The 16,935-nt window shown below is 46.6% G+C and overlaps 1 protein-coding gene across 2 annotated transcripts in view; it reads left to right on the plus strand.

Annotated features, from left to right (window-relative positions):
- The first annotated feature begins 2,510 nt into the window (after positions 1 to 2,510).
- Positions 2,511 to 16,935, plus strand: part of LOC149353820 (polycystin-2-like) — a 50,246-nt gene continuing 35,821 nt past the window's right edge. The window contains exons 1-4 of one of the 2 annotated variants that reach the window (XM_089582849.1): positions 2,511 to 2,910; positions 13,019 to 13,132; positions 14,277 to 14,407; positions 15,262 to 15,512. In XM_089582849.1, coding sequence (XP_089438975.1) covers positions 2,664 to 2,910; positions 13,019 to 13,132; positions 14,277 to 14,407; positions 15,262 to 15,512 — 743 coding nt within the window. In that variant the 5' untranslated portion in view covers positions 2,511 to 2,663. Of the gene's footprint in view, positions 2,911 to 12,246; positions 12,523 to 13,018; positions 13,133 to 14,276; positions 14,408 to 15,261; positions 15,513 to 16,935 lie in introns of those variants that run through there. The other variant, XM_089582850.1, reaches the window with a different exon arrangement.

Below are 16,935 nucleotides of genomic sequence, written 5' to 3' on the forward strand. Positions count from 1 at the left end.
ATGCGGACCCTATATGCGAACATGGCCTGTGGTAGTGGGGCGGAACAGTATTGTATTGCCACCAGCACTTCGTGGCTGTCTTGCTTGCTTTGCATGGAATGAAGCACGGTTCTGTCATACGAGGGACGGATTTCACAAAACAAAATGAAGAAAATGCCATCCATGTAAGTAGTTCAAGTCTGAATTCCGTAGTCTGCATCAGCTCCTGCGGGGCTGGCGCAAAAAAAAAAAAATAAATAAAATAAACAGAAAAGACAAGGAACAACGCAGATTTTCCATCACCAGTGTCAGGGTTGGAAGAGACAGAGCCTTAAAAGCGAATGAAAACAAAAATGACGAAAAACCTCCAAAAGAATAATAGTCGGCCTATTTCTGGAAAAGCGAAGGTCGCAAGTATTTTTTCAAGTACCGTTGGTTTTGGTCGCCAGCTGAGCCTTGCAATTACAGCCGCAGTCATTCCCAGCCTTATGACTCGTACTCCGCTTCAAAATGGCTTGCCGCCGGTAATTGGAGCTTATACAGCCGGATCACTTGTCACTTCAAACGCTCCTGTGTCATAAAGCGCTCCCATCCGAGCAAGCACGACACCGCATATCCAGCTGCACGCACGTAAACAATGTGGCAGTTATGGTCGCGTCATGTCAGCTAAGATGCTTCCGGAAAAGGAGAGGTTAGTGGGGGGGATAGAGGAAGTGCAGATACTGTGCTTTCTGTTACTTGATGCAGAGAATATATCGTATCCTGAGTTCTCGGTCTATGCGGCTAAGTGGCGTACGCCAATTAGCATTTATTGGAAACAGCTGCTGAAAACAAATTATGCTGTCGGCACTGGCTAATGCAGCTAGAGCGAAATTGTACCTTTTCTTTTTTCTTTACTGACCTGGGTGAAAATATGGGCTCGCATTTATCCGATAATGGTTATTTTCTTCTTTGGTAATGAACTCCGTAAACCAGGAAGCATGTGATTTTAGTTTTTACAACAGACAAATGAACATGAAGAGATTTATTTACTCTTCGTTTTCGTGGAGCACGTCGCTGTCTAAAATTTCCTTCACAATCGGATTTTGGTTTTTCGTGTGCGTGGTGCGTTCACTGCTGAACTCTGCAGGCGCGCGGCGAAAACACACGTCTAAGAACGCTGTCACCACTGAGCCACCACGTAAAATTATAAGTTGACTCCTCCTTTCTTTGTGTGCAAGTATAGCCACCATTTCCACTGCTTTAATCGTCTTTTTTTTTTTCGAGCACCAACTTTAGATATTCTCAGTATCTGCAATGAATCATTCCGAATGATAATGCGTCACCTACTGCAAAACGCAATTACTAACGTTTTTCACAACGGCAGTTTTTCAAGAGTTTAAAATTAGCTAGAAAACAAGATGTGTGGTCGTTATATAAAGCCGCAATGGCTCGAATATGGTAACAGCATCAAGCTTTTTATAGGAAGAGCAGTCAGTGAATCGGTTATTATGAGTTTTTAGCGTCACAGAGCACATTTCACGAATAATTTTGTTCAGCAACATGCCATAGCTTTGAATAAAGCTATTTAACTTTGAAAAGAAAGAAAATAAGGGGGGGGGGGGGGAGGGTTGGTTTTTTAGCGCGTATTTCAAACCTCCAGGGTTCATATAAATTCAGGTTTCATTAAAGATTTATATTTGCGCATCAGAAAGGTACACAAATAAACTAAAATCTATCTACAGCGGGCCTTGGACGTCAATAACTCTGATGCATTGAACTATACAGGAAAGTGTTGCGCAATTTTCCTGAAAAAAAAAAAAACTTCGCAGTAAATATCCCATGCTGCATCTTTAAGGTGCCAGCTTCTTCCGGATTTACTCTTCAAGAGATTAAGTTCTTATTACTGTTTTTTTAATATTATAAGTGCTTCCAAAGTTATCGATGTGTATCAAGTTTCATCTCACAGGCCTCCTTCTAAGTATTAAATTCTAGATCGTATTTCTTCTTGCATCAGCCACAAACTTCGCTGATGCTAGAAGCAACAAACTTCGAAACAAGAACGGATTGTGCCTGGAGAGGGCCCTTCATTATTTCCATATGTTTAAAGGTAGGCTCGCAATGTACTTTAGGAGTAAATATTTTTTTCTCTTTTTTTCCCCCCTTTCTTGCTGGTCGCAAGACAAGTTCCTTCAGAGGATCGAGGCGCGGGGTACCTTTGTTTGGCCGACAGTAATCTAGTTGCTAATGCTACGCAGTCATGTACGCAGCCGATGTCAGGGCATTTCCAACAAAACAAACAACGAAGCGCAAGTTGACCTTCCCCCTCACTCAGCCATGGAAGCAACAAAAACAAGCTAGAACGCTGGAACGTGCTGCAAACCCTCGCACTCTGACTAAATGGTCCTCGGCCGTGATCCCACTCCTAACAAATACCGTCAACCGCCCTCTCGAATGACGTCATCGGGGTCCGAGCCAATCGCTTGGCGGGGTCAGCCAACCTCGAAGGAGCGATTGTTGGACGCTCTCTACCACTACGCTTCGGTTTTCTGTCGCTGTACTCTGCTGCTCTTCGGACTCGATACGAGTTGCGCGACGAGAGTTGCAGTTTCGACGCCAAAAACGCGGATCGCTTTCCGTTCAACCGCCCAGTATTACAGCGTTGCAGGAGCGTCCTCAGCTGTCAGCAGCGCTTTGAACGGGGTATGAGCAATCCGGCAAGTAACTTAACCGACTCATCTCGGCCGAACAGCGGACGGAGACCACGCAGCTCGGTCCGACCTACCAGTGCCGGCCGTCCGGCCTGGAACACGGCGCAGCTTACTCGCGAAGAGTCGCGAGACCTGGAAGCCTTCGGCGCGAACGACCAGTTCGAAATCGTCGACGACAGCGAAGTCGTTACCGTTCCCGAGCAGAAAGGATGCCTCGCAAGCTGCCTGAGAGGGCTTCGAGGTGAGTGAATTCGTGTTCCGTTATTGTCGCTGCCCGCATGCGCGGCCAAGAAGCAAATTATCATTCGCTTCTTGGCCCCCGTGCACCGTCTTTCACATGCTGAGAAGCCAAAATAACACTTTTGGGAGAGCCGCAAAACGGCCGCCCAACGCGCGGTTAGAAGAGGCGCGTCTGCCCGCGACACACCCGCGGCAGCTGATTGGCTTGAATCAAATTTCCGTGCTGACGGCGCAGCGTGACGTCATCTAGCGCGAGTTTTGAACTTGGAGAATGGGACTCACTGTGATGCATAGTGCGTAAGTGTACGCGTCGCTGTTCGCGCGAGGGGTTTTGATCTAAAGGGGCTGCTGTGCATATACCGCTTGGTATATACGCGCCAGCGCTTACGCTGCTGGCGCGTTGCAGTCGAACAAAGGATCCCGAAGGGGTTGCACTGGAAATGATACAATCACTTGGTTTAGAGCGATAGCAATCATTCGACAGGAGTTTTATTTTCTTCGTTCAGCTTGTATTTTGCGAAAAGTCCCTTTAAGACCAGTCCTTGTATCGTCCCATGTGTGAGGGGCCGAGATTCTGACGCCCAAGATCGAATTTGTGACGACTATGTGGGAGGAATGATGCATATTTATTGGCTTGCGCGCTTCAGAAAAGGCAGAATGCGTACGCCATAGGAGGCGGTCTTATGAATAATTGCGTCTATTCTTCAGTGCACTAAACGAAGGCCGTAACCGGTAGACGGCCGGGAAACTTGCGGTAATGGTGTGCTCAGCTCAGTTGTGTTGAAAACGTTGTCAGTTTCCCTTTAGGTCATTCGAAGGATTCAGAAGTACATGGAACAAGGAGTCGCTCCTTCTTCAGGCGCATCCCACTGTCTTCGTTCGTGAAAAAAAAAAAAGAGTGGATTTTTGCGAACCAAACCCGGGGTGATGTCTGCGAGCCAGACCGTTGTGTAGGCCTCCGGAATAATTTAGACTCTTTATGGCTCTTTAAGGCGCAGCGAAATCTCACGGTACGAGCGTTTTGCATTTCTCCACCTTATACATGCGTCCACCACCGCTGGGTATACCCCGCAGCTTGTGCTCAGTAGCAGACGGTCCATTCACTAAGCTACGTAAGCGAGCGGAAAATTCAGTGACCCCTTTTGCTAGAAGGTGCGAACAAAAATAAAGCTTGGCCTCTGGCATTAGCCTCTACCAGAAATCGAGCTTTATTTTATCTTCGTCTGCGATTTAGGTGACGTGAGGTTGGTGGCAGGATTATTGGTGGCGGCAGTGTTTGTCGAGACGAGGAAAAGAGGACGGGAAAAGGCGATAAAACATTTTGGAGCCAGTGACTGCCTTGCATTCTCGGCCCAGTCAAGTCGTCGTTCGGTGAGACAGAGCGTTGAGCAAGTAAGCTTTCCTGACAAGTGAGGGAAATGTTTTGCCAACAGAGGGGTCTGTCTTTTAACTCTTCTTGTTGCTCCCGTCCTGGCCACTCGTGTCACTTCAAAGAGCAAAACACTGCCTGGGAATCTCAGCTATCAGGAGCTTCGTAGCTCCGACATGGAAATTCATGAAAATGAAAATTGGTGTTGAGGAAAGTAAATGACGCAGTAACTGTCTCACAGATATCGGTGGACACCCGAACCGTGCCGTAAGGTGGAAATTAAACCGTATTTGTTTTACAGCAAATAAGTTAGGGGAAATGCCCTAACTGGTAGCGGGAACTGTAGCTTTCCCTCGTATATGTATGTACGTCTAAACTGGGACGGCTCCAAGCGGCCTTCGAACGACTTTCTCGCGTGGATCGAAACAGTATGCGGAGCGGCTGCAATACTTCAGGGTACGAGAAGTGTCACTGGATCGTGGTTCGTATAATTTCGCTACCACAGTGGTTTTAGGGCGTACATGCGCGAGCATCGCTACTCCACTGCGCAGTAAAAGTGTCAGCTCGTCCACTACGCACCTTAAGAGACAAACTGGCGAGATTTTCAAAGTATCACTACGTGGTTTTGTGGAGTGTGGAGTCCAGGCAGCATAGGACGCAGCACTGTCCGGCGAGAGATCCGATGCGGCCAGGTGCCATATTCTCGTCGTTTTCAACGCTGGGCAGCGCTGGTCTGCGCGTAGTCGTTCTTGCCGCGGCCTGGCTAGGATGTGGCGGTCGACCCTCAACGCAAGGGCGGAAGGCATGTCGAAGACAAACTCCAGTAGCACATACAGCTCGTTAGACCGCAGCCTGGTCTATGCAGAACCACGTATGCACCCCTGCGTTCGTCAGGTGTCACTATTCTGTTTCCGATGCAGCGTTTGATCGCGAGAAAACGGACGAAGGCTGCGCCGCGCACGCCGCCAGCGTTAGTCTAGTGTGCGCTAACTTGTGCAGGGAAATAATCTTAAAAAAAAAAAAAAAACCCTCATCGGCGAGCTGTTTACAGGCTGCTGAAAATTCCATGAATAGACTTCGGATCACGTGGTCTACTTTTGAGCCGTATGGCTGGAGGAGCCCTGACGGCAACCCTAAAGAGCAAAACCTCTTATGAGGTGAAGTACAGGGTTCTCCACACCCGGGAAAGAGTTTTGGGGCTTCTGCTGTGCCGCAAGCTCCCCAACACACGGCTCAAAATCAAAACACATGTGGCCCGAACACTTCTGACCAACGAAGGCGCATTTACGTGAAGGTAAATGAAGACAAAAAACTACAGGCTGGCATCGCTTTTACAACGCTTAAATTAAATTTTTACGCATCCCAAGAAACCACGAGGAAACGAAGAAAGGAATCACGCATCATATTTAGCACCAAGGAAAATGTTTCGGTTCCCACGGTACGTATACCTCGTTCACTATCTGGAAGGGCAGTGATGCCACCGAGGAAAGGCCGATGAGCTGGCCTGGTTTCGCCTGCAAAAGTGCGATTCGTCGTTCTTTGGGATCCTGTAGAAATTTCCTCGCGCATTTCGTTACCGATGAGAACAACGCTTTCAGCCGTCCTAACTGCAAACAAGATCTAATCAAACTGTGCGAAAGCAACACGGCGATATCCCAGAATAATCTGACGTGTTGCCTCGGCATGCAAAATCTAATTAACCCCAGTTATCCCGTATAGGGTTCCTACAGTGCTCTAGCAGGCTGCATTGCGGATGCTAGAGCTGACCTAACGTTATGAGAGGCCGATGCACAATGAACGTGACGGTTCGGATGAGAGTTTGGCTAATGACCGGTCGACATCTTGGCTGCGTTTTTGCTCGTCATGACGTGCACGAGTGTCAAGCCTCTGTGGTGCAGTCATTCTGAATGAATGATTCGCTGGCCTTCGTGACTGGCCTTTCATAAAGCGGTTTCACGTGCGAGCAGCTTTGCGGACTCAGTCCTTTATTCGTTGTTCTATAGCGCCACATGGCTGCACTGGTTTTTGAAGTTGATTGCAACTACGGGGCCAAATTAAAAAAGTATTTTTTTTTCTTCCAATACCGTGATAGACATCGCTTCTAAAAGCGTTTCTTTGTGTGCTTTGACCTGCCGAGACTACACGCACTTCGTCTGTATGCACACTGAGGTAGAGGGCTCCGGATTTTGGATTACCCGCGGTTCTGTCATTAGTACGGAAATTTTGGATACACGGGCGTTGTTGCATTCAGCAGCTGAAGCGTCACAGCGAGCGAACAGAAACACGCTTGCGCCATGATGGTGTGGTTCAAGCATAGCCTTTTTTTTTTATATAATTTGCCATGCGCGAAGTAACGAAATGTTCGTTCACGCGAAATCTGAAAAACGGTGCAATTATAAAGTCGTACTGCGACAAAGAAACGCTCATGCTTCAGTAGTATTCGAGATTTATCTGGTAAAGTGCAGTGATGTATGACCGCTTATAATCTTCAAAAACACCATGGATTTCTTTGAGGGAGAAATTCTAGAGGCCCGTGTACTGTGCGATGTCAGTGCACGTTGAAGAACCCCAGGTGGTCGAAATTTCCGGAGCCCTTCACTACGGCGTCCCTCATAGCCCGAGTCGCTTTGGGACGTTAAACCCCATAAACTAACCAACCAACCATGGTTTGGTTTTGTCGTTTTAAAACGAAACCATAAACCATAACAATAAAACAAAGCACGATGATACGAATTTCTTAGCGTCGCACAAATACACGTATTCTCATCGGCCAAAATTAATTTCATCCAAAGGAAAGCGAAATTGGAATACGACTGCAAATGAGCTGCATATATCCTTGTTTGCTTCATGGTAAAGAAGTCCATAATGACCACCCGTGCCACATTTCCTTCGACTCTGTCGTGCAGGTCCCCCCCCCCCCCCTTTTTTTTTTCTGAAGCATTTCACCCCTAGAGAAAGCTGAGCTCAATACCATTGGAAAAACGATGGTTATACACGGCGGCACCGGCGGTGATCGAATCCCGCGCACGAGGAGGATTCTGAAACGCGCTGAGTTTTGTCCTTTGTTCTAACCGCGGGCGCCAGCGTAGGGGAAATCGGGCGCTTTATTTTATGTTGTTTTTAGCCTGATATCGAGAGCGACTGATTTATTTTTTCTCCCTTTCTTAAAATACTTTGAAATGGGTTCATATTTCTCGGTCATATCTAAATCGACGATAGTAGTAGTAGTAGTAGTAAAAGACTTTTATTCGACCAAAATTTATAGGGCGAGCATTTCGACCGCCTGGGCGACCAGAAGCCGCTGTTCTTCCTCCCCCTCAGCGCCAAGCCAGTCGAGCCAGGTGGTGATGGATAGAGAGGGTGGGGGGAAGGAACCCGACTGCTGAGCAGCCGGGCAATAGAAGAGGCAATGGGCCAGGTCCGCATAGATACAGGGGCAGTTGGGACAGGAAGGGTCCGATCGATAGCGATAGAGGAAGAGGCGGGACGGGGTGATAACTGCATTCATCTGAATGTGCCGAAGAAGGCGAGACTCCGGCACCGTGAGTGATGGATGAGGGGGAGGGTAAAGGCGTTTGTCGAGGCGGAGCTCAAGGTAGACCTCTTTTATGGTGCGTCGAAGGGTGAGTCTCCCACCGTCCTCCGAGGGCTTGGGCCAGGGGATCAACGGTGCCCGGAAAAGTGTGTCGCGGGCGAGCTGATGGGCCAGCTCATTGCCGTCAATCCCTGAATGCCCAGGGACCCAGCGGAGGAAAACGATGGAAGGCTGCAGTGCGGAGACCGCTCGTTCGACCTCCTGTTGGAGAGAAGGGGTCAGGGTGCGTTTCTGTATGTGGTGTATAGCGGCTTGTGAGTCCGTATAGACTGTGTACTCTTGGAGAGAGGGAAGGAGGGCAAATGACTGGAGGGCATGCGCAATGGCGAGAACCTCGAGGGACAATGCGTCTGGAGGATGTAGATACGGCCCGCTGGTGTGGGTTTCAGGAGCAGGGAGGTGTGGATGGTACAGGGCGTAGCCGCAGGAACCTCGAGGAGGAACCTCCGTGTAAGCTACACCCTGGGTATCAAAGAGAGGGGAATGGTGCTGCGCGGCCGCATGACGACGTCCGGCGTGCAGGACGAGGGACATATGTTGGTCGGGAGGGGAAGGATACGAAGATTGGGGGCGGGGGTGGGAATAGGAGAGGTAAACGGGGAGATTGGAAAACGGGGAGATTGGCGATAAATGTCTGTTATCGGTTCAGAAACATAAATTACATTGCCGTGACGCGCGTTTCTGAGCTAATCGGGGCGCGTCGTGAGGCAAAAGGCAGTACTGAAAAACTGTACCAGGAAAAGCAGAAAGCGACAGGCGCTCGCTTACAACTGAAAACAATTTATTTCCAACTCGCGATAATTGAATTGCAGTATTTCTCATTTATTTTGTTCTATTTTTCCTTTTTCATTCCTCTCGGTTGTTTACGTGCTTAACCGCTCTCATCCGGAGCACCTCTTCAATAATTTTTGTCACGTCCGGTCGTCGTACACATTTCCCCATGCATCTATTCCGCAAATATCGCAATTTAATCTCCGGCTTATATAATACTAAATGCTGGCCGCGCAGCATTTTCTTGGCTCAGAGCAGACCATTTTGTGAAGAACGCGAAGTGCGTTCTCTGGCAGACTCATATTTCTTCGCAAAAAAAAGAACAACTACAAAAAGAAACGTTTTGTGATGACTTTGATAGCCCCGTGATTTGACAAAAACAGTCTGACACTAGAATCCTTAACGCCACCAAATTCTCACCAAATTATTCCGAACTGATATGGGTCCCTGCCCATTCGGGGAATCCGGAGAACGAGGTATATACGAGGGGGTACCCAAAAGAAACCGGACTTATTTTTGTTTGAACTTATTTGTTCACATTTTAAGCACACACCTTCAGTCTCCTTCAAAGTATTCCCCACTTGCAATGATACGCTTGTCGAATCTTTCATTCCATTTTTCAAAACATTGTTTAAATTCATCTTTTGTGATGCTTGACAGTGCCTCCGTCGTTTTTTTCTTCACCTCAGCAACATCAGCGAAACGCTTTCCATTCACCTATATTTTCATTCTAGGAAACAAAGAAAGTAGCACGGGGCAAGGCCAAGAGAGTATGAGGGTTGAGGAATAGGGGTCATGCCATTTTTGGTCCAAAATTGTTGTAGAGACAGGGCTGTGTGAGCAGGGGCATTGCCATGATGGAAAAACCAGTCACCCGACCGACACAAATCTGGCCGCTTCCACCGCACACTCTTGCCCAATCTTTTCAAAACATCCAAGTAGAAAGCCTGGCTAACTGTCTGACCCTGCGAAACAAATTCTCAATGGACGACTCCTCTCACGTCGAAAAAACAAATCAGCATTGTTTTGAGGTTTGGTTTCACCTGACGAGCTTTCTTGAGGCGAGGTGAATTTGAAGTTTTCCATTGGCATGATTGTTGCTTTGATTCAGGATTCGATTCAGGAACACTTCAGTTGTCCCCATAGCATCGTCCTTGTACAACGTTAAGTTGGGCGAGTTGGTATAGGTTCATGGTTGAAAAACAGCGCACAAAAGACTAGACACAAGAGTAAAGGCGACGACAGGACAAGCGCTGCCGAATCGCTTGTCCTGTCGTCGCCTTTACTCTTGTGTCTAGTCTTTTGTGCGCTGTTTTTCAACCATCGTCCTTGTACGTCTTTCTTAATATTTCAAGAGTTTCCATTCAACTTTTTCCGAGCAAAAATCAGAATTTCACCGGCGCGCGCTGTTCACGAAAATCAGCCATTGCAAAAACGACATTCACACAAAACAGTCGTCACTCTAAAACTCTGCATAAACTAGTCTGACCTCCTTCAACGACGGCACTCGGCTTACTGACTCTGGAATGTTCGTTCTATGCGCCCCTAGTGGCAAAACGCGGTACCATAGAAGCTTTGCCGACCAAAAAATTTAGTCCGGTTTCTTTTGGGTACCCCCTCGTATAGCCCACAATAAAACCAAAGGTTTCGTCGACCGGGCAGTGGATGAGTCTGGCTCCCCGAATTTCACGAATGACTCCATGATCACATTCCAACCAATCATTTTCAACTAGGCAGAAGACCCCCCCCCGCACTCCGCACAAAAGCCTGACTAAAGAACAAGAGGTTACATGGCGTCGTCTACAGGCGAGGTCGATACGCACCCCACCACTTCTCACGCACATTTGTCCTGATCTACACAACTCGAACTGTAAACACTGCGGCAAACGAGCCAACTACGATCATATCCTGTGGGACTGCAAAATAGAGCCACCTCTGGGTGATCTAGTTAGCGCTCCTTCTCTCGAGTACAGTGTTCTCTCGAGCGATGGGAGACCGTGCTGGCTAGCTCTGATCCCAGAACGGACGGCGGAGTGGGCTGACAAAGTTTTCGAGGGCTATGTGCTCTCGACCACTTAACGCGACCTCTTAGCACCAAGCTCTTTCCGACGAATAAAATGTTTTACAATCAATCAGTCTCACATTCGCGATAAAAATTTGCGCGCGCGCGCGCGCGCGTGCGTGCGTGCGTGCGTGCGTGCGGGGGACACTCTTGACCGGCGCTCTCGGTAGCTAGTGCCAGTCAGATTTCTCTGATTAATGAGCTAAGCCGGTAAGCTTAGGTCTACAATTTTCATTTGTTTGCTCGAGCAGGTTTCTGACGTATGACTCCACTACCCCTATATCTGCCCAGTAGCCGCGCTTTAACGTAACAATCAGCGCATCGCATCTGTGTAAAAGGGAGTGATGCGCTCGGGAAGCGCATCGAAGTATAATGCGCAGGACGGGGGTAGTCCGAGCACGGTAAATCGAATTTGGCAGTGCTTGCGCATCTCGCTCCCTCACCTAGGAAAATAATCCCCCCCCCCCCCCCCCCCCCCAATCACCGCCCAACCCTTTCAGAAAGAAAAAAATAGCCCAGTGTTAAATACATTGCGGCCTGTAACACGACTGTAAACTGTACGATCCAGATTACCATGAGTGCCATTTTTGGCGAGGCACTGCAAAAAAGGGCGTTCAAGCGAGAGACATCTCAGAACGGAAAGAATGTGAGAGAAAAATTTATGAGCTCAAAAGAGCGGCAGCAGAAGTCACGTACGCAAATGTTAATTACACGTAAGCAGCGGGCACTCAGGGATGCAAGAAAAAATAGAAGTATACAATGCAGCGTCATAGCAGAATTCAGTTAATTAAGAAAGGGGAAAACATGATAGCACATCCCATTTTGGTAATTTCGCAGAGCTGCGCACTGGAGCATGCAAAAGTGCACGTACCAGGCCCGAGAGCAAATAGTTATATCGCGCGGAATGAAGGCTCTTTTGCGATAGCCGCGCTAACGCGCAAGATGATCAGCGTGCTACATGGTTATTAATGATGTTCCTCGTGATCAGACGACCCGAAGCATTGTGCAGAATTAGTGTGGCGAATTATACTTTGGCATTATGAAGTCAAGAAAGCTCATTGTTGGGCGAGTTGGCACAGCAGATTTACGATCACGCTTTTTGCATAGCAGCGCAATGGCATACGGCCAAAGAAGACAGGCAGAAGGAGGATCTGAAAGGGCGGAACACAGCGCTGTGTTTCGTCCTTTCTGCTCCTTCCTCTGGCTCAGTTATTTCGCCGCCTGTAACACCCTCTTGTAACAGCTACCTTTTCGACCAGTCCGGATTTTTCAGTCACGCCGACGGCAGCAACAACACCGGCTTTTGTGTAACACGAAGCCTTTACGCTTTCACGTAAAAAAAAAAAAAATTGAATTCGTAATTTCGAACGTTTTGTACTGCATATCGCCAGCTAGCGAGCGCACCGAACGCGACTCCTGAACGCCAGAAGCGATTGCCCAACTTTCGATTTCGGTTTTAGCTTTCAAACCTCCCACACCGCTATCGACTGCAGCGCTCTCTGGCGTGCACATGAGCAACTGCGCACTGCTGCCCGCGAGTGAATGGCCGCGCAAGAATGAATTGACTTCTTGTGTCGGTGTTGCGCACAATCTGGATGCCTTGCTTGAATCTACCCAAAGTGCTAGTTATGAAGTGCCGTAAAAAGTTTGTGGGCGTGAGACCCCCACGGCGGAAGGAAAGCAGTGGACGCCATCTGTTGAACGTGTACACCTTGTGCATCGTCAAAGGAGTGGTTTCATGACTATGAGGGTCAAAAGCATGTTTTCTCCTTTGCGGCGTGATGTCCTGGCGATATCCTTTGAAACTGAAGATGTGGTACAGTACTGTATTAAATATTTTGTTCAGCAGTAGCAGCTAAAGCATATGCGGCGTAGGAAGGACGAAAGAAAAGAAAAAAAAAAACGGAGTGGGCGAATAATTAGAAATACCGAGTGCCTGCCTGGTGCCTTTCTTTTACATCTTAGCTTGTCTGTACAGCGGGTACTTAATTATGAATAGCCAGATACTCAAGCCACCAGTTAGAGCATGTGTACTAAACAACAACATTGACTGACGCGACGTACAGAAACGTGCTTGAACTACTTAGACAAGTTTTGAGCAAGATGCAAAATACCCTGGCATGTGTCTTATATATGTTGCCAGGAAAGGGAGAGGCTGCATTGTATGTATGATGGCAGGATTGCAGCAGCAAGACAATGAAGAGCAACCCGGCCTGGAAGTGGCTGCAGGCCAGCAAATGCATAGCCTCTCTCTCTTTTTTTTTTTGTAGATGAACACTGGTAATTTCGACTTTTCTGAATGTGTTTTGCAGGACTGTGGTCCACCCGTCAACTGGGCGGGGCCAAAGCAGATCGAGAGTGGTACATTCGAACGACCCTGCGAGAACTGTTGATTTATGTGGTCTTCCTGGTAGTGCTGTGCATATGTAAGTTGCAGAATTTTTTTACTCTTGATTACCATAACCGATATGTTGGAAAATAAGGGATGTTCAAAATGGTTTTCATTTCATATGTGTGATATTTGTTTCATATGTGTTTGATATGCACATTCTTAAAAGCATGCTTATTTAGTTTTGTGAAGAATTAGGAGCTCTCTAAGCATTGCTTTTGCACTGAAGGGAGGCTGTTTTCTATGGAACCTTTTTCTATTTATCTGACATGTTTATATTGTGGTAGAGGCAGTCAAATGAGAAAGTCACGATCTGGTTCAATTCTCCTCAGGAGCTTGTTTTTTATGTCTAGAATATGTTCAAATGTGTGAAGTATTAGCCTGCACTTACAGTTACTACTCAGGATGCACTGTATATTATTGGCTGCTTTCAGCGTATAATGGCCAAAAAATAATTAAGTTAGGTGGAATGTGATTGCCAATTGCTGTTTTAACTTATTATTGGGTTGTCAGGTGACTCAAAAATAACCCACTCGTATCTACCAGCTTGTGCTCGGGTAAAAAAAAAGAAACAAAAATCAAGACAATTCATAGCAATTTAAACTAGTGATCACAGTATTTTCGGCTTAGAACAAGTTGGACCTTATTTCATTTTTGTTGGAGTGTTTTGCTGGTATCATGATGTGCTTATCTACTAATGCTTTATGTTGTGATCTCAAGTTGCCGTGTGCCAACATTGGAGGTGGGAGCTTGAATGATGTGGCTAACAATTCCTAGTAAAAGCGGTTCAAGGTTTTAAGTCCGTATACTTGTAGACATTGAACAGTTGACATTCGTATAAGAGTGTGACAAAATTAAATGTTCATTGGAGCTCAGGTAAAAGATTTACATGAGAGAAAAAACTGCGACACTCCAATCAAAATCTCGCGAGAGCACAAACGTTTTGGCACCAACTTGGCACTGGTGCCTATACGTTTTTTTTTTTTTTGTGACTATGGTCGGAGTGTCAGTTTTATCTCGCTAATTTGCCTCTCGACCAGGCAGATATTTGCTGAATTGTTTACATTCCAAGTTTTACACGTAGCCTAAGCGTTCTGGTTTCTAACTTTGGCTGACTAGCAGATGCCAGCCACAACCTCAATGCTGTTGTTAAACATCTGTTGGATCGTTGCTGTATGCAGTGACGTTTGGGATGATGAGCCCAACCATGTACTACCAGACCAAAGTTATGAGCGACCTCTTTTTGGACTCCACCTTCAAGGACAATACCAGCAACCTGAGAGGCTCCACTAGCCTTGACAATTTCTGGTCGGTACGTACGCTTGCTTCCCACTGAATTCATGTTCCACTGTATGGAAGTCAACTCATGTGCAGCTTGCGCGAAAAGTAAGGAGCATGCTGTGTGTGTTATTGAACGCAGTATCAGTGTGTGTTGTTTGGCTCATGTAGCACTCCTTGTGTTCTGAAGTTCTGAGGGTGGTGTGAACTGCTTTAAATCCGCAGACCTTTTAAGTACTAGGACTTCTACAGAAGGCCCACGGCATAATGTGATGTCAGCTTCAGTCCAGGCTCTTTGGTTTTGACATTTGCTTTATGAAAAGAATGAAGTTTTGTCCATCACATGAAGCAAAGGGAATTTGAAAAGGCTAGACGTACATAGCATACACAGTAGCCTTTAACGCACACTTCCTTCCATGGTACTTCCTAATGCTTTGGATTTTGGTGGAATGTATTTTGAACCTGATTGGCAGCAAACTGAGGAGACTGATGATGCAGTGAGTTTTGTTATGAAAGCAACAACACTGTTTACAAGGGATGCAGTAGCAGAAAGTCCAGTGATCTAGTCAAAGAGCATTGTTCCTTTGTCGGGTTTGAACCCCTTTACTGTCATTTCTAATGATTTTTGTGCCTGGCTTGCTGCTTGTTTTCCCATGGCACAAATACCTGAAAAGGAACCACCTGGTCTGCCAAACCCAGCCATTGGTTGATACAGAGCATATCATGGGAACCTTGGTTAAGAATTCCATGATATGCACATATCATGTGTACATTATCATGAAGACGGGCATCACAAATTGATATCACTGACAGAAGATCTCTGTGCGATGTTAATTTTGCCATTCTTTCAAGACACTTTCTTTTTCTGTTGGTCTTCTCTTCGTGCAGTTTGTCGAGGACGTGATGCTGGGTGCTCTCTACTGGGAGAACTGGTACAACAACCAAAGCACTCTAGCAGACGATCGCAACATCCTCTATGAGAATCGCTTGCTGGGCAGTCCCCGCATTCGTCAGTTGCGGGTTCGCAATGACTCGTGCAATGTTCACTCGGACTTCAAGAAAGCCATTACCCAGTGCTTCGACAGCTACTCCCCACACTTCGAGGAGAAGGGCCCCTTTGGACTCATGAACGGCTCCGCGTACGTCTTTCTATGCTATTTTTACCACTCTTTCTGCTTTGTGCTTAGCTTCTCTCTCTCCCGCTGTATGCATGTGAGATCAGAGAGCTAGCATTTACAGGTTTCAAAATCCCCGGGGGTTACTGTTCAGGTTGAAAAGCACTAAGAACAACTCCATTTCAAACACATTTTTGTTTGAAACACATAGTGTGACTTACTGGAAGAGTTGAGGAGAAGGGGGCCTCACTGTCTTTGTCTCTTTTTTAATCCTTGATATATCTGTGATCCTTTTCTGCAGCCATTCTGAATGGTTAACGATAAGGTGTGTTTGCTGCAGTCTGTGGTAGAAGAGCAAATTTAGCCCCTAGGTTAGTCCAGTATACTGAGGGGAATTTCTTAAGGTGGAATAATTTCATCCAAGGCAGTAATGCTCATTAGTTGCATGGTTATGCTCAGGCAGATGCTAATTAGTTTTTGCTACCCTAATTGAAGACCTTAGATTTAACTAATGATTAGATTTTGAAACAAACCAGCGTTTTTTCCAGCTCCCAAGGCGTTTAAGATGACATTTCAGAAATCCCATTTATTAGGAATGTTATGCAATGTCATATGGAATTTCAGTGAAAATTTTGTATGGAGTGAAAGTATTTTTTGTGCTTCACTTTTAAGTCTTTGAACTGCCTTGAATTTTTTCGCACTTCTGTAGGCTTACTGAAGGCCTTTTTACGCCACTGTGTAATGTCATTTTTGTTGACAGAAACTTTGTTGACAGCTCACGTAGCATTCATTATGTTGTCTTTTTTAGCATGAAGGGCTTAACAACGCTGTACAGTCTCTTTAATGATATTGATAACTGGACTGTGTGATTGCATAGCCTACTAATAGTATGAGAGAAGCCAACAGCCACAGAAACCAAGGAGCACAAGGGATTTTTTTTTAATTAATTAATTTTTTTGTGGTGTTGATCAAGTAAGAATATTACTGAATATGTTGTCGCTTAAAGCTAATTGATTAGAAAAGCAGAAGAAAAAACAACCACATGCCGCCGGTGGGATCCGAACCCACGACCTCCGAATTATTCGTCCGGTGCTCTACCTCTGAGCTACGGCGACGGCTGTCAAACCTTCTGCTTTCGGGGGTATTTATGTTTACAAATAACCTAACCTTGAGAGTGTTCATCAGCGCCACCCAAGTTCGTAAGTGGCGGACGTGGAACGTCCTGAGTTACCGCAGGTGTGACGTAGAACGTCATGGAATGGCGAGGGTGGAAGCTGTGTGAGAACCCTCTTATGCTTCCTATGGCGTCAAGTCATAGTAGTCATGCAGAGTATTATACACGAGTGTGTACATGTTGGCTGACTACAGATGCTTTGCAACTGCTCGTCACAGCACTTGTCACATTTGTCTCTGGTCTTTGATCTGCTTTGACTGCTTACTACGACAG

Source organism: Amblyomma mixtum, chromosome 3, assembly GCF_055824585.1.
Source record: "Amblyomma mixtum isolate Tamu chromosome 3, ASM5582458v1, whole genome shotgun sequence".
Lineage (NCBI taxonomy): Eukaryota > Metazoa > Arthropoda > Arachnida > Ixodida > Ixodidae > Amblyomma > Amblyomma mixtum.